Here is a 27,882-nt window from a genome sequence, read left to right on the forward strand (position 1 = left end):
TTCTTGCAGGAATCTTCCTGCAACGGGCCTCTAGTCCTATCTAATAAAAGAGAAACATGTTAATTAGCGTATGACCGCTACCCTTCCCATTGGCTAATCAGGGCAATATGCAAATTAACTGCCAGCCAAGATGGCGGCCGGCAGCCAGGCAGCTTAAAGTGAACATGAGGCTTGCTTGCTTCAGTAAAGGAGGACTCCAATGTTCCCCGCCTGCCGCTGCTGGCCTCTGAGCTGCAACTCTAAGCAACTATGTTACAAATATAGAAGCTAAACAAAACCCCAGAAACCTGCTTTAGTCCGTCGGGCTTCAGCCAGCAGAATCACAACATTGTTTCAAATACAGAAGGTAATCAAAGGCTAGAAACCTGCGTTCAGCAGTGGAAGCCTAATGCTGGAGCCAAGCCTCAAAGCTAAAGCTGGCCCAGAATAAAAAAAAAGAAAAAAAGGAGTGGTTGGGAGCTTCAGTCACCCGCCAGCCTGAAAATGGCCCTCAGCCTCTCACCCAGCCTGGCCAGGCACCCCAGTGGGGACCCCCACCCTGAAGGGGGTGTGACCAGCTGCAAACAGCCATCATCCCCTCACCCAGGCTGGCCAGGCACCCCAGTGGGGACCCCCACCCTGATCCAGGACACCCTTCAGGGCAAACCAGCCGGCCCCCACCCGTGCACCAGGCCTCTATCCTATATAGTAAAAGGGTAATATGCTTCCCAGCACCGGGATCAGCGGAGCCGAGAGGCCTCCCGGCACCGGGATCAGTGTGACAGGGGGCAGTGCCCAAACCCCCTGATCGCCCTGCAGCTCTGTGTGTGACAGGGGGCGGGGCCACAACCTCCCTATCCGCCCTGCTCTGTTTCTGACAGGGGAAGGCTCCCCAACCCCCTGATCAGCCATGCTCTGTGCCTGATAGGGGGAGCTCCCCAACCCCCTGATCGCCCTGCGGCTCTGTGTGTGACAGGGTGCGGCACCTCAACCCCCGGATCGGCCCTGCTCTGTGTGTGACAGGGGGCAGCGCCCAAACCCCCTGATCGGCCCTGCTCTGTGTGTGACGGGGTAGAGCCATAACCTCCCCATCAACCCTGCTCTGTGGGTGATAGAGGGCGGCGCCCCAACCCCCTGATCCACCCTGCTCTGTGTGTGACAGGGGGCGGTGCCCCAACTCCCCTATCGGCCCTACTCTATGAGTGACAGGGGGGAGCTCCTCAACCCCCTGATGGGCCCTGCTCTGTGCGTGACCGGGGGCAGCACCCCAGCCCCCTGATTGGTCCTGCTCTGTGCGTGACAGGGGGTGGCGCCACAACCTCCCCATCGACTCTGCCTTGAGTGTGACAGGGGGCAGTGCCCCAACCCCCCAATCGGCCCTGCCCTGAGCGTGACTGAGGGTGGCATCGCAACCTCCCAATCCGCCCTGCTCTGTGCATGACAGAGGGCGGCGCCCCAACTCCCCTATCAGCCCTGCTCTGAGCCCGACCAGGGGCTGCACCTAGGGATTGGGCCTGCCCTCTGCCACCTGGGAGCAGGCCTAAGCCAGCAGGTCGTTATCTCCCGAGGGGTCTCAGACTGCGAGAGGGCACAGGCCTGGCTGAGGGACCCCCCCCCCCGCCCTTCCGAGTGCACAAATTTTTGTGCACCGCGCCTCTAGTATATATATAAAAGCCTAAGTGACCGGCTGACTGCTATGATGCACACTCACCACTAGAGGGAGACACTCAACACAGGAGCTGAAACTACAGGCATGGAAACACGGAACAGACTAATGGATCTCAGAGGGAAGAGAAAAGGGGGGAGGGTGGGAAGAGATTAACCAAAGAGCTTATATGCATACTAGAGGACCAATGCATGGATTCGTGCACTGCTTGGGTGTTGTCCTGTGGGGATCGAGCTGAAACCAGCTCTCGATGGGTCCTGGATTTTGAGAGGGTGCAGGCCAGGCTGAGGGACCTCCATGCACCGGCCTCTAGTTTATTATAAGAAACATCATAATACATTGGCATATTAACTTCCATTTAAACTATAAATCATTTATAATGAGTTCAAGTAAACTGAAAGGAATTCAGAGCAGATTCTGACCCTCATATTATGAAAAGTAAGAATTTTACTTACCTTTATCTGGGTGATTCAAAATCATGATTCTCCTGTGAGCCGTTCTAATCTTGGCCTTGCCGGCAGATGGGCTGTAAAAAGAAATTAAAGTGCTTATAATAAATGGTGTCAAATTATAAATTAACAATTTATATGGGTTTCAAGAAATTAAAAACTAATGAAAATTTCACCATCTTGTGGATAAATATGAAATTACAGCCTGTCGCTTAATTCCAGTAACCACCAAAATAAATAATTGATTCAATGCTGCACGTATTTTTCTTCAGTCCTTTGTAGTATCAGTCATTATTTTCAACCCATTTAAAAAATAAAGCAATATAGACTATACGGTAAGTTTGAAAACACAAGCTTCAAATTATTTGGGGAAAAGTCAGTATAGAGTGTATAAGACAGGTATTTGGACCCCAGAGCTACTAGACTGCTGGATGTTAATCCCACTGCCACTTAGAATGGGTTAACATTGGTCAATTTGTTAACTCACTGTGCTTCTGTTTCTTCATTGTAAAACATAGGAAAAACATATTCCTAGTAGGGCAATTGTAAGGATTAGTTAATGCCAAAAAAGTGCTAAAATGGTACCTGCTGTGTAACAGGTGTTCCATAATAGTTAGCTTTATTATTATTATGTTTCAACAGAGCATCTCAAAACATGTCATAGCTCAAAATTTATTTAACTTTCTGAGAACTCTATGAGAAAAGCTTGGCTGCCAGAATCTATGCTCTAAACAATAATTAAAGTTAAATAAACCTAAAACTATTTTGGTAAAACCTAATTTATCTAGTATTAGAAATGTTTCTCATTAGTACATTTTCTAAGCAAGAAAAAAAATAAGATCAAGAACAACAAAATCCTGGTATTGCTACTTAGATCTTATCTAAGGTACTCAAAATCTGGGCCTCAAATGGGAATAATAGTACCTGACAAAGTAGAGGTTGGTTGTTGTTAAGCTCAAAATAATTTAATTTGTATGGGTAATTCATGCTGCAATGGATAAAAGCAGGTACTTATAGAAATATGCAGATATAGCTTCAAAATCCTGATTCCACCATTCATTAGCCATATAATTTGTTTTATTAATTTCCTCATAAGTTATAATTTCCTCATATGTAAAAAGGAAATAATAAAACAACTTTCCAGTATTACCTTAAGGAAAAATTAGATAATAGAAGTAAAGAGATTAGTATGACTCAACATCACTAATCATCAGGAAAATGCAAATCAAAACCACCAAGAGATATCACACCTCACGTCATCACTAAAAAACAAGAAATAACAAGTGTTGACATGAATGTGGAGATATGGAACCCCTGGTACACTGTTAGTGGGAATGTTAATTGATACAACCACTATGGAAAAGGAATGGAGGTTCCTCAAAAAATTAAACATACAACTACCATTTGATCCAGTAATTCCACTTCTGTTAATTATGTAAAATGAAATATTACTGAGTCATAAAAAGGAAATCTTGCCATTTGGGACAACATGGGATGGACCTGAGAATATTATGCTAAGTGAAACAAGTTAGACAGAAAAAGACAAATACTGTATACGATCTCACATTTTTGTGGAATCTAAAAAAGCTGAACTTACAGAAACAGAGAACAGACTGGTAGAAGCCAGAGGTGGGGGAGTAGGGATGAAATGGTACAAATTCCAGTTATAAGATAAGTAAGTCCCAGGGATAGAATGTACAGCATGGTGACCAGTTAACAATACTGTTTATGTATTTCAAAGTTCCTAAGAGAGTACATCTTAAAAGTTCTCATCACAAGGAAAAAAACAACACTAACTATATGAAGTGAAGGATGTTAACTAAATTTACTGTGGTATTCATTTTGCAGTATATACATACTAGAGGCCTGGCGCATGGATTCGTACACCGGTGGGGTCCCTTGGCCTGGCCTGCGGGGATGGAGCCAAAACTGACTCTCCGACAATCCCTGATGAGTACTGGATTGAGAGAGAGTGCAAGCCAGGCCAAGGGACCCCACTGGTGCACGACTGGGGCCAGGGAGGGGGCACAGGAGGGCTCCAAGGCGTGTCCAGCCCGTGTTGCCCAGTCCCAATCAGCTGTGCCCCAGCAGCAAGCTAACCTACCAGTCAGAGCACCTTGCCCCCTGGTGGTCAGTGTGCATCACAGTGACTGATTGAACGGTTGAATGGTCGGACACTTAGCATATTAGGCTTTTATTATATACCAGAGGCCCGGTGCATGAAATTCGTGCAAGGGCCTTGGCCACAGTGGCCACCTCTGCCTTGGCCCACACCTGTCACCACCGCAGCCAGGGGCCTCTGCTGCCTCTGCCTCAGCCCCCATGTGCTGTGGCTTTGTCCGGAAGGAAGGACATCGGGAAGGACATCAGGTCTACTTAGCATATTATGCTTTTATTATTATAGAGGAGATCAAATCATGTTGTACACCGTAAAATAATGAACAATGCTATATGCCAATTGTATCTCAGTAAAACTGGGGATGGGGATATTTTAAAAATGTTAATAAATAACAAATAAGTAATAAGTATTTTAGTATGAAGACTTATGGGTATTCCTTTTGGCTATTTGTAGAAGTCTTTTAAAGACTATTTCAAACTTACTTTTTGGTTTGTAGAGTCCTCCCCAGACAGAGACAAAGAGTACCAAATTTTGAGAAAAAAATCATTACCATTGTACCAGGGCAATGAACACTTCATTGTTTAACTGCCTATCAAGAATAATAAAGATGTTACTGTGAAAAATTCTAATATGATTTAGTTTACTGTACCTAATCTACATTGACAATTTTCCCCCTGTCTTGCTCTATAACACTTCTTTCCTATATTAGTTATGTTTTCTAGTTTTGTGTATATATTTGACATGTCTCCCTACTGAAGGGCAGATCTTAAAATACTATCTAGTATTAAATGCATTTTTTACCACCCTCCAATTGTAAATAAATGGCAGTAAAAAGTTCAAGTCCTTGAAGAATAAAGGTTCTGTATTAGTAAATATGAGCATTTTAAAAGATTATTGTACTTTAGAAAATCTTAAAATGAAAAAAGGGAAGCTTTAAAAACCTTATTGTATAAAGCTAATCAAATGCAGACTACTCATTCAAATTTTCATTGTATGCATTTTTTGGGAGGAAGTATATATGGTAAGTTGCAACTTATTCTGGATATTAAGCTTTAATTTAACACATAAGACAATATTTAGCACTTCAGTCAAAATTATCCTTGAAAATCATTTGCATTGCCTGCAATAACAATGCATGTGGGTTTGTATATAAAACTCCATAAGCATTACGTACACTAAAGAACAGCAACCAATGAACTAGACTGAAGTCAGTGAAAAGTTCATATGCACAAATATGGTCATTCAAAATATTCTACCTTTAAGAAAATAATGATTGGACTCCTAGTGGTTAGCTTTGAGATGAAGAAAGTAGTATCTTTTGTGTGCAAGGTTTATCCCCTTTTCTTAAAGTCCCTAGGACCTTAATACATGTGCCTATTGTTATAAAGATTAAACAAGATGAGAGAATCCTAGTTCTTTATTTATACTAGAGGCCTAATGCATGAAATTCATGCATGGGGTAGGGGGGACCCTCAGCCCGGCCTGTGCACTCTCGCAGTCGGGGCCCTCAGGGGATGTCCGCCTGCCTTTAGGCTTTTATGATACACACACACACACACACACACACACACACACACACACATATACATATACATATATTTATATATTTTATTAATTTCAGAACGGAAGGGGAAGGGAGAGCTAAAAACATCAGTGATGAGAGAGAATCATTGATTGGCTGCCTTCTGCGACACTCCCTACTGGGGATCAAGCTCACAACCCTGGCATGTGTTCTTGATCAGAATCGAACCCAGAAGCCTTCAGTCTTAAGATCAATGCTCTATCCATTGAGCCAAACCAGCCAGGCGGAGAATCCTAGTTCTTAAACATAGTATAAAAATGAAATGTAGCTCTGATATATCTCCCAGTGTAGACAATTTCACCATGAAACTGAAAATGTAACTTTAAATACCATGTTGCCTAGATCAGCCATTTCAAATTATGCTCCCTGGAACACACTTTGCTGGGAGTGTGGCAGTGGGGTGGAACTGAGGTATTCCCCAAGCCTGCAGCAAATAGAGCAGAATCTGGTTTCATCTTTTTCTTTTCAACAACATTTAAACAGAGTTCCACAGAAGCTTTTAAAAAGTTTGAAAGTCATAAATGTGCATCATTTCAGAAAACACCAGGTGTAATAACAGTTTTTCTGGACAGTAAAATATTTTAGATTTTGTAAGAATGTACAGAATCATTTGTAGCACACAGTATTTTTTAAATAAGTCATCAGAGTCAGCTCCATTTTGCCTGTACCTACTTGGTTATATAGTCTAAGTAGTTTAGATTCACTGACCAGAGAAAATGGAACCACAGCATTGTAATTACATCTTGAAAATCTCAAAATCTGCATTGCCTGAATGAAAGGGCTAGAGGGAAGCAAATAAGTTTTTACCCTTCTATTTATTGGTTAAGGGCAAATATTTAGCTTCTGTATTCATGATGGAAATGGGAAGAAAGAGGAGGCAACATTTATTCAGCACCTGTTATTTGGTAGGTACTTTTATAAAAAAGTATCATCAATCAATAAAAAAACATATTACAAATAAATAAAAACATATCATATCACTTAATATTATTCTAACATGGCTACATATTATTAATTCCAATTCAAAAATGAAGAGCCCAGCCAGTGTGGCTCAGTGGTTGAGCAGTCAACCCATGAACCAAGAGGTTGCTGGTTCGATCCCCAGTCAGGGCACAAGCTGGGGTTGTAGACTTAATCCCCAGTTCAGGGTATGCTGGAGGCAGTCAATCGATGTTTCTCTCTCATCAATGTTTCTATCTCTCTATTCCTCTCCCTTCCTCTCTTTTTAAAAATAGATAAAAATATTAAAAAAATGAAGTGACTAAAGTACAGAGAAGCTAAATATAACTTGACCAGGATAAGAATCTGTTTTGCCTCACTGGCATTTATTGAGTAGTTACTAAGTGCCATGAATATGTTAAAATTTTCACGTGTGTTAATATTCACAACTGTATGCAGTAGAAACTAACAGAACCTCTATTTTCCAGATGATAAAATTGAGGTCACACACTTAGTACATGGTAAAACTGATACTCGTACCCAGATTCACTTGTTATCAGAGTCTGTGTTCTTAATCACTGAATTTTCCTTGTGAAATTCTGTACAACTTCCAGTTCAATGGATAAAACTTTATAACCATGTATTTAATGTATCTTAAGTCAACTTATAGTTATCTGTCCTAACAATAGGAGTGCCTTGAATGATATATGATATTCTCAAAAACCTTTGTGTTTGGTTTTATAATGTGTTTATAAAACATTTCATATGTTCATTTCAAGACTATGAATGGGATGTTATAGGAGCCCAATAAAAATGCAAGAAAAATAACAAATACTATTCTGAATAATATTAAAGCAAGATATAGTAAGCAATATAAATAACTTGCTAATTTGGGTCCCCTATTTAAAATAATTTTTCTTTTTCTATTCTCAGATGAGAAGAGATCTCAAGCTGAACTGATCTATTTTCTTTCCTCCCTCCCCATTTTTATTTTTCTTGTTAAGTCATAAGAAATAATAAAATGTTTTGGCCTTAAAAATCTGCTAGTCTATAAGAGATTTTTAAAAATTATACCAATATAAAACTTTAATATTTGCTTAATTATGTTGATTAAATCACCAGGAGATTTGTTGTATATATTATACGATAGCCAACTCCCACAAAAATTTAAACAGGCTCTAAAGCAGCGGTTCTCAACTTGTGGGTCACGACCCCTTTGGCGATCGAACAACCCTTTCACGGGGGTCGCCTAAGACCATCCTGCATATCAGATATTTACATTACGATTCATAATAGTAGCAACATTACAGTTATGAAGTAGCAACGAAAATAATTTTATGGTTGGTCACAACATGAGGAACTGTATTTAAAGGGTCAGAAGGTTGAGAACCACTGCTCTAAAGGAATATCAGATAAAAATTTGAATATATCCCTGGCTGGTGTTGCTCAATGGTTGGAGCATCCGCCCATGCACCAAAGGGTCTCGGGTTTAATTCCCAGTCACGGGCATGTGCCTGGGTTATGGGTTCATTCCCCACCCCTTTTGATGTTTCTCTCTCACATAAATGTTTCTCTTTCTCTCTCCCCGTTCTTTCCTCCCTCCCATTCTCACTGAAAAGCCATGGGAAAAAAATCCTTAGGTGAGGATTAACAACAACAAAAATTTGAATATAACTACTGGTAAATCTATGGTAGGGAAAGTATTCTTAACTTTAAGTGTTAAATGATATCACACAGCAATCATAAAATATCATTAACTTTCTCCTATACTGACCAAAGTTAGAGAATCTATCTATACATATAAAAGGCTAAGTGACTGACCGTATGTCCATCCGACTGTCTGGTACATATGATGTGCACTGGCAATTTAAAAATAAACGTTGACTCGTGCATGTGCGCTAGATATAAAGCTCTCGCTGGTGCCAATCTAGACAGAGTAGGAATATTCCTACCTGAACCCGTTTTTGGACATGGTCAGTTATATGTTGCTTTCACTCAAGTTTAAAGAGCGTGTGACGTTAAAGTTAAAGTTGTAAATACTTCATCACAAGGGAAATTAGTCAAGCACTCTGAAAGTGATTTTACTCTTAATGTGGTATACAGGGAGATATTAGAATAAGTTTGATCAATTTATCAGTCATTGTTTTTATCAATGTTGTTTTTATATCATGTTTTTGCTGTTATCTCATGTTATTATTATTTATTAATCAATTTATATATTATTTTCATATACATTTCAGTGACTTTCTTTCACATCTGAAACTTCTATTATAGAGAAAGGGCGAATAGTGATATTAAAATATTTCTTCTAATTAATTTCCTTTCAATGTGCACTGGGCCACTAGTATCTATACTAATAAATGGGCAATATGCTAATTAGGGCAGAAGTCTTTCGGATGTCCTTCCAAAGCCACAGCGGCTGCGAGGGTCTGGTGCAACACGGGAGAGACGAGGCGGTCCAGCGCTCACATAGGAGGGGCGGGCTGGTCTAACACCACTGGTCCAACGCCGTGGCCCCTTTTGCAGAGGTGGCACGGGACAGGCTACAGCACAGCCCAGTCCCAGTGCTGCCCCTTCTGCAGAGGCAGCCACAGAGACAGCAGCGTGGGCCTGGTCCAGGCGCCATGCCTCCACAAAGGCTGGACGGGTGCAACCTGCTGTGCCTCAACCTCCCACAGCCCCTCCCACAGCCGGCCTGCCCCCAGATAGCCCCCCACCAACCAGTGGGCAGGGGGTGGGGCCAGCGCTAAGAAGCGAGGGCCTGCAGCTGCAGTGGCTGGCAATGGCAACAGCAGCGGGGTGATGGGGGCAGAGCCTTACCCCGGATCAGCCCGGTCGTCTCCTGCATTGGAGGACATCCTCCTGGACTGTGAGAGTGGGCAGGCCAGGTTGAGGAAGCCCCTCCCGCCCATGCACAAATTTCATGCACCAGGCCTCTAGTATATATATAAAAGCCTAAGCGGCCATTTGACCAGTAGCTATGATGTGCACTGACCACCAGGGGGCAGACGCTCAATACACAGGCATGGAAACATGGAACAGACTGATGAATCTCAGAGGAAAGGGGGATGGGGGAGGGTGGGAAGACATTAACCATACTAGAGGCCCAGTGCATGGATTCATGCACCGGTGGGGTCCCTTGGTCTGGCCTGCAGGGATTGGGCCGAAACCAGCTGTCCAACATCCCCCAAGGGGTCCTGGATTGCAAGAGGATGCAGGCTAGGCTAAGGGACCCCACCGGGTGCATGAATCCGTGCACCAGGCCTCTAGTAAATGTTTAAAAGGTGAAACAAGTCTAAGAAAATATGCTAAATGTCAAATTGCAAAACTAGAAAATAATTGTGAAACAGAGCCCATATTATAATAGAAAATATGATTCATATCAAATTATAAAACTGAATCCAGAAACAATTCAGTATCATAATGAGGGATATTATGATAATTGCTTTGAAACTTTAATATTGAAATATAATAGCTCCTGAGCACTGGCCAAGTAGCTTGGTTGGTTAGAGTACTGTCCCAATACATCAAGGTTGTGGGTTCAATCCCCAGTCAGGGCACATACAAGAAACAACCAACAAATGTATCAATAAATGGAACAACAAATCAATGTTTCTTTCTCTTACTCTCTCTCTGCTCCCCGCCCGCCCCCCCCCCCCTCTCTCTCTCTCAAATCAATTTTTTGAAAAAGAAAAAGAAGAAATATAATAGCTCCTTGTTATGGAATAAAGACACATTTCAACTTTGCTGGGTTTTTTTTTAGGAGTGTGAGATTTTCTCTTAAGAGATTTTAAAATGTAAAAACTTGATAATTTCTCCTCTGCCTTCTATTCATAATTTGAAATATAAAAATAACTTTACTGCAACATTTTCTCCTTTTTCAATATAAGCTTGGGCACAAACAAAATAATACTTATGCAGCACACTTACCTTACACCCAAAATAAGACTAGCTTCTCGCCTACTCATTTTCTGTTCAAATCCTCCTTTATAATAGGATGAAAGGCTCTGTACAGGAAAAATAGAGCAAGAAATAATTAATTCAATATATAAGAGGGCATGACCTCAATCCCCTCACATAGTTGCAGTAAGAATAATGCATTTTACTAGAAGTCATCTTGAAATTATGGGGGTGGAGGGGGGAGCACTAAACAATGATCCTTTACTAATAGCAAGATGAACACCTAAAAAATGTTACCAATTTTTTAACTGTCAAATATAATAATTTTATATACTTAGATATAACTGAAAGAATATGAGATCAGCAAAAGGCTTTATCTTTTTCTAAGTCTTGCAGTAATTTTCTCATTGGATCACCTTAACCAAATCAGTTCATGTGATATGACTGACATTGTTTTGAGCTACTAGACAGACTGATAGAGAAACTGACAAGTGGGGAGGATGTCAGGATAACAGATAGGCAATGCCAAGAGAGGCCAGAAAACTGGACTGAAAGGTCAATGTTGTTGGAGGGGCACGAGCAAGGAGAGTAGCATCAGAGAGGTAATTAGGGCCAAATTGTGGAAGGCCTTATATGCCGGGAGCCGGTCCATCCTTGCTGTTTCAAAGGACCTGGCATATATGGCATACTGTTCTTAAAATGTTTGCTCACCTTCTTGGCACTATGTGTTTTAACCAAGGTCTCCTCTCTGAGAAAGGTTGTTTCCCCAGGTAGGGATTTTCCCCTGAAGTTAGGGAGGGAATAAAACCCCTCAACTAAGTGCCAGGTGGGTAATTAATCACTTTAACTACGAACAATCATGCTTAAGCTACATAATCTTTACTCCCTGGAATGGAGATAAGAAACACCCTAACCTTTGTAATAGAGATTGATAGGATTGAATCAACTGGTATAAATACAGATGTAACAAGACAGCAAGACACAGAATTTAGAACACAGAACTTAGAAGAGAACCAAGAAGACAGAACCAACACAGAACCTACAGACAGAAGAACTTCGCTGGAGAGAACATGGCAAAAGATCCTGGACTGAACCTGACTACAGAAATTGGCAAGAGAACCTGACTAGAACCTGGTGACTGAACCTGGCTGGAGAGCCTGGACAGAACCTGGCTGAAGAACCTAGCGAGGGAACATGGCTACAGAACCTCGCTGGAGATCCGAAGCAGAACCTCTCTGGAGATCGAGACCAGAACTTGGCTGGAGATCCTGACTAGGCTGCTGATCAACTGAACGCTGTCTCTGTGTCATTCCTTCTTTGCCGACTCCGTCTACACCTTTGGGAACCCCTGGACCTGCTGTGGTTGGACCCCGGCACTTATAAACAATGGAAACAATTTAGAATTTTATTCTAAGAAGCCAGAACACTGAAGTTACACAATTTGACTTTGTTTTGAAAGGATTCCTCCAACAACTGCTATGTAGAGACTAGAAAGAAAGATGCAACAGTGGGAGCAGGAGACCAGTTAAGGGGGTATAACAATAATTTAGGCAAGAGATGATGGTGGTATGAACCAACGTAAAGGAGAAAGTGAAAAGTGGTCAAATTCTGGATGTATTTTGAAAACAGAACTAACATTTGCTTCGTGGACTAAATGTGGGATATGAAAAAAAAGGAGAAACTCAGAAAAGGCTACTTAAACTACATCTGGGTGAGGCTCATAGCCTAAAACACACGCCTACTTATGAGTAAGTCAATCTGTATATATACAATCATTACAACCCTTCTAAAAGAATTAGATCATTCTGAGGATAAGAAATTTATATTTGGGAACTTTATACAGAATCAGACAGAGGGAAAAAATGCTCATGTTAGCACATTTCTTCAGAGAAAACCATGCCTTCTAAACTCATATAAAATTTAGTTCGTATATTACATAATTTTAAATAGGATAAAATGTTATGAGTTTTTAAATATATTATTCAATTTAAATTATAAATTAGTATCTGTGTCATGAGCAAGGACAAAGTTATAACTCTGTATCCCTTGACTCCTCCCTTAAATAGAACTAAAATGCCCTTTAAAGCTTACAAATAATATACCAATATCGCATTACATGAGGATATATAGATAGAACACAATGCAGAATCATTTTTGACAACACTAGTGGGTTAAGAAAATGTTTAGATCCATAAAAATAAGATTATTATAATAAAGAACAACAACATAATAAAAAAGACAAAGTAGGGGGTTATATATTTCTAATAAAATTTCCAAGAACAAAAACAATGGAATTGTGCTAGTTTTGTTATGCTGTCTATTTGTTATACAGTTTGAACTTTACACATTATTTTGTATTTTCTATTCATAAAGTATATACAGGGGTGAGCAAAAATAGGTTTACAGTTGCTCATAATACGAGAGGCCTGGTGCATGAAATTCATGCACTCGGGGGCTGGGGGGGGCGGTGGTCCCTCAGCCCGGCTTGTGCCCTCTCGCAGTCCGGGAGCCCTCGGGGGATGTCCAGCTGCCGCAGAAGCAGGAAGGCTCCCACCACCGCTGCTGCTGTGCTTCCCAGCCATGAGCCTGGCTTCTGGCTGAGTGGTACTCCCCCTGTGGGAGTGCACTGACCAGGGGGTAGCTCCTGCATTGAGCATCTGCCCCTGGTCAGTGCATATCACAGTGACTGGTTGATTGGTCAACTGTCTGCCCTCTGGTGGCCAGTGCATGTCACAGCGAGCAGTTGAGCGGCCTTAGAATATCATTAGTATATTATGCTTTGATTGGTTGAATGGCCTACCGGCCAACCAAACACTTAGCATATTAGGCTTTTATTATATAGGATAAGAATCTAATATAATAATCTAATATAATAATAGAGGAATATGCAAATTAGCCAGGACTCCTAAAGTCACAACCCATCTATAAGTGGGGAGGGCGGGGCAGTGAGCCACAAGCAGGGAGAGCTACAAGAAGGCGGGGCAGCAGGCAGAGAGCTATAAGAGTGTGGAGCAGTGAGCTAAGAGCTGTGGAGAGCTACAGGAGGGCGGGCAGCGAGCTACAGAGCGTTGGTGGGTGGGATGGCCTGCTGAGGCAAGCATCAGCGAGTCACTCAGGCACAGATTCATGCACAGGGCTACTAATAAATAATAATACAAGAATAAACTGTGCTTCATGTACTCACAACTGTTAACCGACTTTTGCCCAGCTTTGTATATAAACAATAGAAATGAAAATTGTTTTCCTTCTAAAATTAGCATTAAATGTTGTAGTGCCATATATTACTGAAGGATGCGTATATGAAATGAATCAAGTTACAAAAAGTCATTAGCTAATTTACTCAGTCAGTCAATAGCTTGGAATACAAAAGCCCCTCAAGACAACCAGAGAACTATATCATTCCATTGTCTTATTTACCATAAACTGTAAACTTTTATTATGTAAAATAATCTATTTAATTTATAGAGCCACAGAAGGATGATTTTAATTAGTGTTATACCCATGAATTTTGCTTAACAACAAAATGTTAACAACAATAGAAGTTCAATTTGAAAAAACTGTATTCAAATAAAAAGGAAAATTCACATATAGGAAAATAAAAGCCTCAAAAGAAGATAAATGACTTGTTTTATATCCCCCACCAGAGAAAAAAATAGGGATAATTAGACATTAGCTGAGTCAATAATATACATTAATACTTTTAAAAACAAGCAAAAGGGTAATGGTTCAAAACAGCAGACTGAATAATTTAGGTATTTTGCTTTCCAAAGTGACCTTGAAATGAGGACAGAGATATTTTAAACAACAAAAATCCATAATAGGCCTAGAAAACAAGAAATGGAACAAGTAGAAAAACAGAAAGTTTAAAGAAATCCTGGAATATTAAAAACAGGTAAGATTGCACATACTCAAAAGTCATAGCAGCCCCAATCCCCAGAGGAAAAAGAGAAACACTTCTCGGAAATCAAGGAAAAAACCCCACTAAATTCAGAGTAAACAAATAGAAAAAATAATATCAGAGTAATTAAACTAGAACAGCAGAGATAAACCATCCCTAACTCCATTAATACAAATCATAAAGAGCCTGCCACCTGCTGCTTTAGCTCTCAGGTTAAAGAGAGAATCATGTCTGTGATGCATCTTATTATGGGTGGTAGATCCGAAGAGAAACAAAGAAGAGTATCAACAGACCCCATTTCCAAACTCAGAAGGCTGGAGGGGGGGCAGTTACACCTAGTACTTTGCTCCTAGACTCTGGAGGTCCGAAGCCTGCCTCTGGGCTCCTTGCTTTGGAAGACATGACTATTGACATGGCCCACCTATATATTCAGAGACCACTGATAATCCTTTTAGAATCCTTTTGAATGTAAATCCACATTCAATTAAATTTTAAAGCAAGCCTACCAAACTGCTGAGGAAGTTTGGTATATTAATCAACTTGATCCTCATAAACATAAATCAATAACCAAGGATCATCAGATATTTGAACAAATCCAATATCAAGGGAGAAAAATAGAACCAAGATGAACAACTAGGCCATGGGTCCAGACCAGGCCATGTCTTGGTACTGGTGGATGTCTGCAATCTACACATTGGGCGCCTGGACCATGCTGGGCTCCTTGATTTTCTTCAGCCAGAAAAAGAGCAAACTACTAGGTGATGAAGTAAAACAAAAAGATGTCTCAACAAATGAAATCTCTGGGCCAACTAGGAAATTGGAGCACAAGGACGAAATAACTGTGCCCTTAAAGCGTTTTATGTGGGAAACAACTGTCGCACATAAAGAGATTTTGTTCAAATTACTGACAAGATCCTCAACACTAAGAAATCGTGGCGTGGTGGCCCTGGGCCAGAATAATGATTGACTGCTGAATTCTGAAAACAGAACTTTGGTTCAGTATATAAATTTGATAGATGCCTGGATTTCCAGTTTATGTTTGTGAGAAGTGTATGCATTTAATTTTGTTATAAAACATGATCACTAATAATATGCAATAAATATTTCCTTCAAGAAAAAGAAGATGAACAGTTAATAACTGGCTTTTAAGGAAGAAGATAAATAAGGAAGCAGAAGAAAAAAAATGCGATTTACTGCTTTTAGAAATATTCAAAGAAATAACGCATTCATAAAAGAATAAGTTGCTATGAAAAAGAAACAAGAAAAATTCTTGGATAATAAATAATTATTGATGTAAAAAATTTACTGGATGGACTGAATAACAGAATGGCCATTATCAAAGGCCAACCTGGTGATCTGGAAAATAATCTCTGGAAATACTGTGGAATGTAGAATGAAAAAATACAGGAGATAGAAAATGAGAGATAAGATGTTAAGAGATATAAAGGATAGACTAAAAGATCCAACAAACATCTTTCTGATAAGAGTTCCAGGAGCAGAAAAGAGAGACAACGGAAAAATATAACAAACAAAAAAATATATAAGAGAATCTTACAAAACAATAGATAATTTCACATAGTTAAGACTCACTAATAATTCCTTAAAGTTTTAGAACATCAGTAATAAAGAAAAAATCCCCTAAATTTGCAGAACTAAACAAACAAAAATCACCAAAACCTAAAAACCAAAAGCACAAACAACAAAAGAAAATTAAAAGAGTACCAAGGAATAAAGACACCAGGAAATCTGCTGAGAGTCTGAGTACCAAAAATATCTGGCTGCAAGTACACAGGAAAGCATGCACAAGGGCACTGAGATTCAATCTGAGGGAAGATGACTATACTTCTCTAATACTGCCTCCACCAGACTCCAAGGAGCCAGCATCTAAAAGGTAATTAACAGTGAAGGCGAAAGAAACAAATAGTTTAACAAAGAACTTAAAACATTTATCATCCATGAATCTCATAGGAAAAATTACTCTAGGCAGTATTCCAGCAAAATGAAAAAAGAACAAAAAAAGTATGAGAAAAAGAAACAAGAGATTTAAGAGCAAGATGATATTAAAGTGTAAAGGAAGCAAATAAGGTTTTAAGAAAAATTTTATAAAGATATTCTAAAATGTTTCACTGTAAACTTCAAGTACTTTGGGAAAACAAGGCACCATTTATCAAAATCCATGTTTCTTAACTTGAAACCCACAGGAAAGAGAAAGGGAGCATGCATCATTTCTTTCTCCTTAAGAAATGCAGATGCCAAGTTCAGTATACCCAGGATAACCTCTTGAACTAATCTATCTTATCTGTGAGCCTCCACAGACAAGTGAAAATTTTGTCATTTTCTTGCTCTCACATCCTTTACAATGTAAAAGAATGTAGTTCTACAAAAGCTGGGAGTCTTCTATTTATGATCCTATATAATAAAAGGCTAATATGCTAATCGACCAAGCATTTATGACACCCACCGACCACCAGGGGTCAGACGCTCAAAGCAGGAGCTTCCCCGTGGTGGTCAGTGCGTTCCTATAGGGTGAACGCCACTTAGCCAGAAGCCAGGCTCATGGATGGCAAGTGTAGCGGCAGTGGCAGGAGCATCTCCCGCCTCTGCAGCAGCGCCAAGGATGTGTGACTGATGGCTTAGGCCTGCTCCCCAAGGGGACATTCCCTGAGGGCTCCTGGACTGTGAGATAGTGCAGGCAAGGCTGAGAGCCCCCCCCCCCCCGCCCCTTGCAGGTTCACAAATTTCGAGCACCGGGCCTCTAATATAAATGTATCTACTAAAGAACAACTAAAACATAAGACAAATGATTTCTAAAATTTTGTCTATTTACTATATATAAATATAGAAAAGACATAAATAACATTTATTTAAAGAACTATGTCATTCAATTGGAAGCTGAATAGCATGCTATTAAACAATGACTGGGTTACCAAAGACATCAAAGAAGAAATTAAAAACATCCTGGAAACGAATGACAATGAAACACAATAACCCAAAATCTATGAGACACAGTGAAAGCCATCTTGAGAGGGACACTTATAGCTCTAGAGGCCTGCCTCAAAAAACAAGAAAAAATAGTAATATATCATCTCACTCTACAACTTAAAGAATTAGAAAGCAACAAGAAAAGCCCAAAGTGAGCAGAAGGAAGGAGATAATAAAGATAAGGGCAGAAATAAATGAAATAAAGACAAAAAAAAATCCAAAAGATCAATGAAATCAAGAGCTGGTTCTTTGAAAGGTTAAACAAGATTGATGAAGCTCTAGCCAGGCTTACCAAGGGGCAAAGAGAAAGGACTCAAATAAACAAAATCAGAAATGAAAGAGGATAAATAACAACAGACCCCACAGAAATACAAAGGATTGTTAAAAAATACTATGAACATCTCTATTTCAAAATACTAGATAACCTAGAGGAAATGGACATATTCCTAGAAAAATACAACCTTTCAAAACTCAATCAGGAAGAATCTACAAATCTCAATAGGCTGATAACTATGGAAGAAATTGAAGCAGTCATCAAAAAGCTTCCAGCAAAAAAAAGCCTGGAGCCAGACAGCATCACAGGGGAGTTTTATCAAACATTTAAAGAAGAACTAAAAACTATCCTCCTAGACTATTCCAAAAAATTCAAGAGGAAGGAACACTTCCAAACTCATTCTATGAATCCAACATTACCCAGATAAAGACAACATAATGAAAGAGAATTACAGGGAAATATCCCACATGAACATAGATGCCAAAATCCTCAACAAAACTGTAGCAAATTGGATCCAGGATTACATCAGAAAAATCATATACCATGACCAAGTAGGATTTATCCCAGGGATGCAAGGATGATACAATATCCACAAATCAATAAACGTGATACATCAAATAAACAAATTGAGAGATAAAAACCACAGTCATATCAATTGATGCAGAAAAAGCATTTGAAAAATCCAACACACTTTCTTGATAAAAAAAAAACCCTCAGCAAAATGGGAATAGAGGGATCATACCTCAACATAATAAAAACCTTATATGACAAACCTACAGCCAACATCATACTCAATGGGCAAAAATTAAACCATTTCACCTAAGAAAAGGAACAAGACAGGGATACCCACTTTTACCACTGCTGTTGGACATAGTACTGAAAGTGCTAGCCATAGCAATTAGACAAGGAGAAGAAATAAAAGGAATCCAAATTGGAAAAGAAGGCATAAAACTGTCATTATTCGCAGATGACATGCTATACATAGAAAACCCTAAAGACTCCATCCAAAAATTATTAGACTTTAATAAATTATTTCATTAATATAGCAGGATACAAAATTAATGCCAAGAAATCTATGGCATTTTTGTAAACCAATAGTGAACTTACGGAGAGATTTAAAAAAAATCCCATTTACCATCTCACCAAAAAAAGATACCTAGGATTAAACTTAACTAAGGAGGTAAAAGACCTCTACTCAGAAAACTACAGGACCCTGAAAAAAGAGACAGAGGAAGACAAAAACAGATGGAAGAACTTACCATGTTCATGGATTGGTAGAACCAACATCATTAAAATGTCCATACTACCAAAAGTAATCTATAGATTTGATACAATCCCCATTAAAATACCAACAGCATATTTCACAGATCTAGAATGAACTCTCCAAAAATTAATCTGGAATAATAAAAAAACCCAAATAGCTGCTGCGATCCTGAGAAAGAAGAACAAAGTAGGAGGGATCTCAATACCAGATATCAAGCTGTATTACAAAGCCACTGTTCTCAAAACTGCCTGGTACTGGCATAAGAACAGACATATAGACCAATGGAATAGAATAAAGAACCCAGAAATCAACCCAAACCACTATGCTCAATTAATATTTGACAAAGGAGGCAAGAACATACAATGGAGTCAAGATAGTCTCTTCAATAAATGGTGCTGAGAAAATTGGACAGATACGTGCAAAAAAATGAAACTAGACCACCAACTTATACCATACACAAAAATAAACTCAAAATGGATATAGGACTTAAACATAAGACAGGAAACTATGAAAATATTAGAGGAATCCACAGGCAGCAAAATCTCAGACATATGCCGAAGCAATATCTTCACCTTTACAACTCCTAGGGCAGTGGTCGGCAAACTGTGGCTTGCAAGCCACATGCGGCTCTTTGGCCCCTTGAGTGTGGCTCTTCCACAAAATACCAACTTCTGCGCACGGGCCACGAAGTTTCAATCGTATTGAAACTTTCATGGTATTTTCATGAAAATTTCATGAAAGTTTCATGGTATTTTGTGGGAGAGCCACACTCAAGGGGCCAAAGAACTGCATGTGGCTTGCAAGCCGCAGTTTGCCGACCACTGTCCTAGGGCAATGGAAACTAAAGAGAAAATAAACAAAATGGGACTACAGCAAAAGAAACCATCAACAAAACAACAAGAAAGCCCACTGCATGGCAGAATATATTTGCCAATGTTATCACCGATAAGGGTTTAATCTCCAACATTTACAGGGAACTCATACAATTTAACAAAAGGAAGGTAAACAACCCAATCAAAAAATGGGCAACGGACGTAAATAGATGCTTTTGAAAGAGGACATACGGAAGGCCAAGAGACACATGAAAACATGCTCAAAGTCACTACTCATCTGAGAGATGCAAATCAAAATGGCAATGAGGTACCATCTCACACCTGTCAGAATGGCTACCATCAACAAATCAACAAAAGACAAGTGCTGGTGAGGATGCGGAGAAAAAGGAATCCTCGTGCACTGCTGGTGGGAATGCAGACTGGTGCAGCCACTGTGGAGAACGGTATGTAGTTTCCTCAAAAAACTAATAATGGAACTCTCATTTGACCTAGTAAAATCCCACTTCTAGGAATATATTCCAAGAAATTAGAAACACCAATCAGAAAGGATATATGCACCCCTATGTTCATAGCAGCACAATTCACCATAGTTAAGATTTGGAAACAACCTAAGTGCCCATCAGCAGATGAGTGGATTAGAAAACTGTGGTACATCTAAACAATGGATTACTACACTGCTGTAAAAAAGAAGGAATTCCTACCATTTGCAACAGCATGGATGGAACTGGAGAGGATTATGCTAAGCAAAATAAGCCAGTCAGAGAAAAATAAATATCACATGATCTCACTCATTTGTGGAATATAATGAACAACATAAACTGATGAACAAAAACAGATCCAGAGACAGAGAAGCATTGACCATACCGTCACACCTCAGAGGGAAGGTAAAGCAGGGTGGGGGAAAGAGGAAGAGATCAAACAAAGGACTTGTATGCATGCATATAAGCTTAACCAATGGACACAGACACCAGGGGGGTGAGGGCATGAGCGGGGTGGGGGAGGGCAAACAGGGGATAAGGACACATATATAATCCTATCTAATGAAGGGTAATATGCAAATTAACTGTCACTCCATCACAAAGATGGTGGCACCCAGTCGTCTCAGCCCCGCAGGAGTCCCCCAGTCCCTACCCGGGGGGACAGGGCGGGGGCGGCCGGTGGCCATTGAGAGCAGGCAATGTGAGTGGCCTGGTGGAATGCTTGCTTCATTCCCACAGCGACGAAGCAAGCATTCCGCACCCAGCCATGGGTGGGCCTCTGGCCAGCCAGGGCTTGGAATGCTTGCATACGAAGAGAAGGAACTGGCGAGCTGAGCAGAGTCGAGTGGCCCCCAACTCCCGGGCAAGGTCACATCCGGGTGGCCAGAGGGTGGAGGGTGTGGAGGATAGTGTGACAGGAGGGACTGTTGGCAGAGGCACAGGGGTGAAAGCCAGACGAGAAAGAGGAAGAAAGCCCTTTATTGGAGTTCCTGAGAATAGTCGTTTGCATTTCCCAGCCACGGATGGGCCTCTGGGCCGCGGAGAGCTTCTGGGCAGTGGGCACGGAGCGGTCAGGCCCTGCAGAGAGCTACTAGTACCTTAATAATAAAGATAAATAAATAATAAAAATAAATAAATAAATAAATAAATAAATAAATAAATAAATAAAAGAAATGGAACACCAGGCAAGAGTGATCTTAAATGTGAATGAAAGGTGATAAAACATTCAATTTTGGTGTAAATAAATGTGAAATGTTTAAAAAAAAGACTGTTATTTATTCACCTTTTTTTTTTTCAGTTAAAATAATAGGGATCCCTAGCTGGTTTGGCTCAGTGGATAGAGTGTCAGCCCGCAGACTGAAGGGTCTGGGTTTGATTCTGGTCAAGGGCACCGGCCAGGGTTGTGGACTCAATCCCCAGTAGGGGTAGTACAGGGAGAAGCTAATCAATGATTCCCTATCATTGATATTTCCACCTCTCTCCCTCTCCCTTCCTCTCTGAAATCAATAAAAAAATATTTGTAAAAAAGAGAGGAAAAAAAACAACTTAAGAACTATGTATTTTTTTCATTCCTATTATTCTATTTCAAGTCACTATAATTTATTACCGGGACTATCGCAAGGCCTTCTAATTGGTTTCAATGTACTCTGGTTAATTCTAGTCAGCAGTCACCCAACCTTTCAGACCTCACAGACTACCTGTTGGCAACCGCTATATCTAGTCTATATTCTATGCAACAGACAAATTAATAATTTAAATAAAAAATCATATTGCCCCTATGCTCAAAACCTTCCATAAGGTCCCATTATACTTAAAGGAAAATTTGCAGTTATCATCAGTTATTAGGCCCTAAGTAATCTGGGCCCAAACTATTCTCTTTCCATAATCCACTGGAGTTACTCTTGCTGCTAAACATATGTCTACCTCAGGACCTTTGCAGTATTCCCATTGCCTACAAAACTCTTTCCTGAGATGTTCACAGGTTCTGTTCCCTCATCTTCTCAGAGGCCTTCCCTCACCTATAAATATAGATTCCTCTCTGTTGTTATTTTTTAACCTCTTACCCTCAGTCAACACTTCTACATATCATATAGCTCATGTATTCATCTCTTAACTGTCTCCACTAAAGATGTAAGCTCCTAGATCAGTGGTTCTCAACCTTCTGGCCCTTTAAATACAGTTCCTCATGTTGTGCCCCAACCATAAAATTATTTTCGTTGCTACTTCATGACTGTAATGTTGCTACTGTTATGAACTGTAACGTAAATATCTGATATGCAGGATGGTCTTAGGCGACCCCTGTGAAAGGGTCGTTCGACCGCCAAAGGGGTCGCGACCCACAGATTGAGAACCGCTGTCCAAGATGGCATTGTCTTTGTCTGGTTCATTACTATATCCCATTCTACACAATAATGCCTGGTTTATACTAGGTGCTTAATGAATATTTATTGAATAAATGCTAACTACCTATTAATAGTTTATTGGAATAAAATATAAATAGAAAAATAGAAAATAAATACATACTCCTTCTAATCAGAGACATGCATTTATAGATCTGTAAAATCTCTTACAGTTCTTTTCAACCTGAGTTTTATTATTTGTCAGTATGTTATACTTTGAAAGTGAGGTTGTTGTTTATGACTAAGCCATAGAAACTTGTAATGCTTTTGCTAAAACAAGACGTTCTTTCTCAAACTGCCACAAGCCAAACTGATCTATCCCAGATGGCATCTATTTCCCAGAAGTCAATGGTAATACTGTAACTAGAGGCCTGGTGCACAAAAATGTGTGCACTCGGGGGGGTCCCTGAGCCCGACCTATGCCCTCTTGCAGTCTGGGACCCCTTGGAGGATGTCCACCTGCTGGCTTAGGCCTGCTCCCTGGGGGATTGGGCTTAAGCTGGCAGTCAGACATCTTTCTGGCAGCCTAGCAGCTTTTGGGGGATGTCCACTTGCCAGCGGGGAGCAGGCCTAAGCTGCAGTCAGACATCCTTAGTGCTGCTGAGGAGGCGGGAAAGGCTCCCACCACCACCGCTGTACTGGCAGCCGTCAGCCTGGCTTGTGGCTGAGCAGAGCTCCCACTGAGGGAGAGCACTGACCACCAGGGGGCAGCTCCTGCATTGAGCATCTGCCTCCTGGTGGTCAGTGTGTGTCATGGTGACCAGTCATTCCCAGTCATTCTGCTGTTAGGGTCAATTTGCATATTACCCTTTTATTATATAGAATTGAGGCCTGGTGCACGGGTGGGGGCCAACTGGTTTGCCCTGAAGGGTGTCTGGATCAGGGTGGGAGTCCCGCTAGGGTGCCTGGCCAGCCTGGGTGAGGGGCTGATGGCTGTTTTCAGACTGATCAAGCCCCCTGGCAAATGACGCTCCCAGCTTTTCCTTTTTTTTTTTTTAATTCGCTCCAGCTTCGTGGCCATGGTGTCTGGAAGCAGGTATCTGGGGTTTATTTACCTTCTATAATTGAAATTTTGTTGCCTTGAGAGGAGGCAGCAGCCGCCTGGAAGCTTGTCTTCTTCCATCGCAGGGGCAAGCAAGCCTCCTGCTCTCTCCAGCTCCGTGGCCACGGCCTGCTGAAAGCAGGTATCTGGGGTTTATTTACCTTCTATAATTGAAACTTTGTTGCTTTTGAGTGGAGCTCAGAGCCGGCAGCAAGCTGGCTTCCTCCATCACTGGACCAAGCAAGCCTCCTGCTCTCTCCAGCTCCGTGGCCACGGCCTGCTGAAAGCAGGTATCTGGGGTTTATTTACCTTCTATAATTGAAACTTTGTTGCTTTTGAGTGGAGCTCAGAGCCGGTAGCAAGCTGGCTTCCTCCATCACTGGACCAAGCAAGCCTCCTGCTCTCTCCAGCTCCGTGGCCACGGCCTGCTGAAAGCAGGTATCTGGGGTTTATTTACCTTCTATAATTGAAACTTTGTTGCTTTGAGTGTAGCTCAGAGCAGACCGTGGCAGGCTGGCTTCCTCCATCACTGGAGCAACCAAGCCTCCTGCTCGCTCCAGCTCTGTGGCTGCTGGCCACCAACTTGGTTGGGTTAATTTGCGTATAGTTGCTCTGATTGGCTGGTGGGCGTGGCTTAAGGCATAGCAAAAGTAAGGTCAATTTTCATGTTTGTCTATTATTAATTAGGTAAGATGTTTCAGTGAATTCTCTTTGTATTGTCTCCAGTGGTCCCAAACCAGTTTACCAACCTATAAAGTTACCTATCATTTATTCATCACTTACCTTTAGCTCAGCAGTGCAGCTATGATGCTAGTAGATTAATGTAAAAGCCCTACTGATTTCAAGTTTGGAATCTTATAATTTTATGTTCGAGATGACCAGTTGTGGCAGTACAAGAGAATTAGTTTCAAATTTCAGGATGAAATAAACACTTGTGTGGGCCACAAAAGATCATAGATCACATATATTTTGTTCACCAGCCATACCCAGCTCATGGCAAAGGGACTGGTTTACAGTATACAATCACTAAGTGAACAAATGAATATTAATTAAACAAGGAAAATAAATTAGCTCAAAATTGATGTAATAATACTAAAAGAATGCAATAGTAAGAAATAATTAGATGTCAAAATCATTAAAAAGGTTGGATATAAAAATGTGACCAAGAAGCTTAAAAGAATCTAAATCAATAAATGAGACAAACTCTCTGAGGATATAATAAAAGAAGTAAACCTTCCACAAAGTTGGAAAATTCAAGACTTTTTTTGGAATTACTGTCAAATATGATACTTAAAAATCAAAATGAGCTTTCTAATGAAAGCTGTCTTTAACTTACAGGAGTTGAAATCTTCTTTGCAGTTTCTGTGATTACTTGTTCCAGAGGTTTCCAGATCTGAAATACACAGCGACCTAAAAGCAAAAGGAATAGAAGCAAATACATTTTCTATAATCAAAGTCAATACCCACAAAGTGCGCAAATACATTTTCTATAATCAAAGTCAATACCCACAAAGTGCTTCCCACAGTATTTATTGATAATTTATTTTATATAGCTCATTTCAATAACTATTTCAATATTTTTTTTCAAATTCCAAATTTATTGAATATCATTATCATGACTATTAAATTTGTCAAGTTCTAGTTCATTATAGAATAAAAAATGTCAATGTGGACCTCCCCAAACCAGTTTTAAGTGCAACAGAGAAAATAAACCCTTCTTACTGGATAGAGAAGCCTTATAGCCTCAGAGGCCAACCCAAAAACACTGCCACCCAGAGGCTGAGCCACAAACTGACTCTTAGCTAAACACAAATTAAGGCAGTCTGGGACACAAATACGGCCTGCATTAAAATCAGGACTGTGGTTTGCAACACGGAGGAACAGTGTATCGAGGGAAATTCAACACTCTCCTGAATACCTGGCAATACTAAGGTGAGCCAGACTGAGGAGTAGAAGAACCGAAGGACCTTCACTACTGCAAATTTTTTTTTTTTCACCTTTTAACTAAGAAACCAATTTTTTTTCCTTCTTCTTTTTCCATCACCTGGTTTTACCCTTTTAATTACAACATTTTTATTTTTAACCAGTATTATTACTGCTACCATTTTACCATTTTTTAAAGTGCCATTTTATTTTCTCTTTATTTTATTTTGGGATTAGGATTCTCCATTCTATTTTCATCGTTCCTTTAGCATCAATTTTCCATACCTCAATTTTACGTCTATGCTAAAACCCTCTTCCTCACTTTTCCCCTTTTGTTGTCCTGTTTCTCTTCCCCTATTCCTACTTTAGATTTTCCCTATTCCTTCTGTTTACCTCCTGTCAAAATTTCACCCTACTTATATATCCTATTTCCAATCCACTGCTCTATATCCTTATATACATATCCCTTATCTTTCTTCACTATACAAAATTTTTTTTCTCTTCTTTTATCTTTCTATTGTTTTGTTGCTGTTTACTTCATTGTTGAGTATATTGTTTTTGTGTATGTGTGTCTCTGTGTGTGTGTGTGTGTGTGTGTGTGTGTGTGTGTGTGCGTGTTTTAGGACTGGTTGTGAGGTTGTTTTGCTTTTTATTTTTATTTTTTTCTGCTGGTTTTTCCCCTCCCTCCACCCCCCGTCCCCCACCCTGGTTATTTTTGTGCTTCTGTTTTTCCTTGCCTCTCTTGATATTATTGGTTGCTTCTAGTTTGCATTCATCTCCAGGGAGCTGTTGCTGGAATTTGTTGGGATTAGTAGCGGTTCTATCACAGTTTTCTCCTCATATAAGTAGTCTCTTCCCCTCTTCTAATTCATTCTCTCTTTTCGCTCTTGTTTTTGTCTCTTCCCCCCCCCTCCTTTTTTCCAACTTCATTTTTGCACTCCTTTTTTCCCCTACTTTTCCATTCTTTAATTTTTTCTCTTTTATCTTTTTCTCTTCTTTCTTCCATATCCCCTAATTCTCTTAATTCAGGTGGTCATCTTTATTTGGAGTTATTAATATCGTGAATATATTTGTGTTCAGTGTCTGGTACGTGGTGCCTTGTTGTGTTGTATTTTGTGCCTTTAAATCAACGCAGCAGGTCCAAGCAACAGCAGCCTTCTGAGCACCACGCCCTCTGTCTGAGGAACAGCAGCTGTATGTGAAGCCTCCCCTCACGAGCCAGAAGAGCCACCACAGCTGTGAACAGCACCCACCAGAGGAGCTGCTGCCAACTGGGGAGCAGCTGCTATTGCAACCGCCCGGGGAGCAACCACAACCCAAGGAGCCACTGCCACCCAGAGAGCAGCCACTGAACGACTCAACGTCTAGATATGTCAGTGAGATCAAACATGGGTAGACAAAGAAACCCCCAAAGGAAAGAAAAGGAGGACTCGCCAGAAAAGCAGCTAAGTGATAAGGTGGCATGCAACATGACAGAAAAACAATTCAGAATAAGGGCCCTAGAGTGCATAAACCGGATGGAGGAAAAATCAACGGCTTATGCAAGAAGCAAGAAGAAACGGATGGAAAAATCAATTACCTATGCAAGAAGCAAAAAGAAACAGATGAAAAAATAAATAAATTATGTAAGAACCAAGAAGAAATGAAGAACGATATAGCTGCAATAAAAAACACCATTGAAAGTATCAACAGTAGACTAGGAGAAGCGGAGGACCGAATTAGTGAATTAGAAGACAAGGAAGCAAAACACACCCAAAATGTACTGCAATTGGAGAAAAAAATTAAAAGACAGGAAGAGAGTCTAATGGAGATTTGGGACAATATTAAACAAAACACCATACGAATAATAGGGTTGCCAGAACAACAGAAAGATGAACAAGGATTAGAAAACCTATTCGAAGAAATAATATAAGAAAACTCCCTGAGGTGAGGAAGAAAAAAGTCACACAAGCCCAGAGAGTCCCAAACAAGGTGAACCCGAAAAGACCCACACCAAGACACATCATAATTACCATGGCAAATGTTCAGGACAAAGAGAGAATCTTACAGGCTGCAAGAGAGAGACGGAAAGTTACATAGAAAGGATCTCCCATAAGATTATCAAATGATTTCTCAACAGAAACACATCAGGCCAGAAAAGAATGGATGGAAATT

At 40.4% G+C, this 27,882-nt stretch overlaps 1 protein-coding gene across 1 annotated transcript in view; it reads right to left on the reverse strand.

The window, feature by feature from the left end:
- DNAJC15 (DnaJ heat shock protein family (Hsp40) member C15) overlaps nucleotides 1–27,882 on the reverse strand; it is an 89,215-nt gene that overhangs the window by 23,319 nt on the left and 38,014 nt on the right. The window contains exons 3-5 of the mRNA XM_059684707.1: nucleotides 25,142–25,215; nucleotides 10,665–10,741; nucleotides 2,101–2,171 (exon numbers count right to left, since the gene is read on the reverse strand). Of these exons, the coding sequence (XP_059540690.1) occupies nucleotides 2,101–2,171; nucleotides 10,665–10,741; nucleotides 25,142–25,215 (222 nt within the window). The remainder of the gene's footprint in view (nucleotides 1–2,100; nucleotides 2,172–10,664; nucleotides 10,742–25,141; nucleotides 25,216–27,882) is intronic.

This window comes from Myotis daubentonii, chromosome 2, assembly GCF_963259705.1.
Source record: "Myotis daubentonii chromosome 2, mMyoDau2.1, whole genome shotgun sequence".
Taxonomy (NCBI): Eukaryota; Metazoa; Chordata; class Mammalia; order Chiroptera; family Vespertilionidae; genus Myotis; species Myotis daubentonii.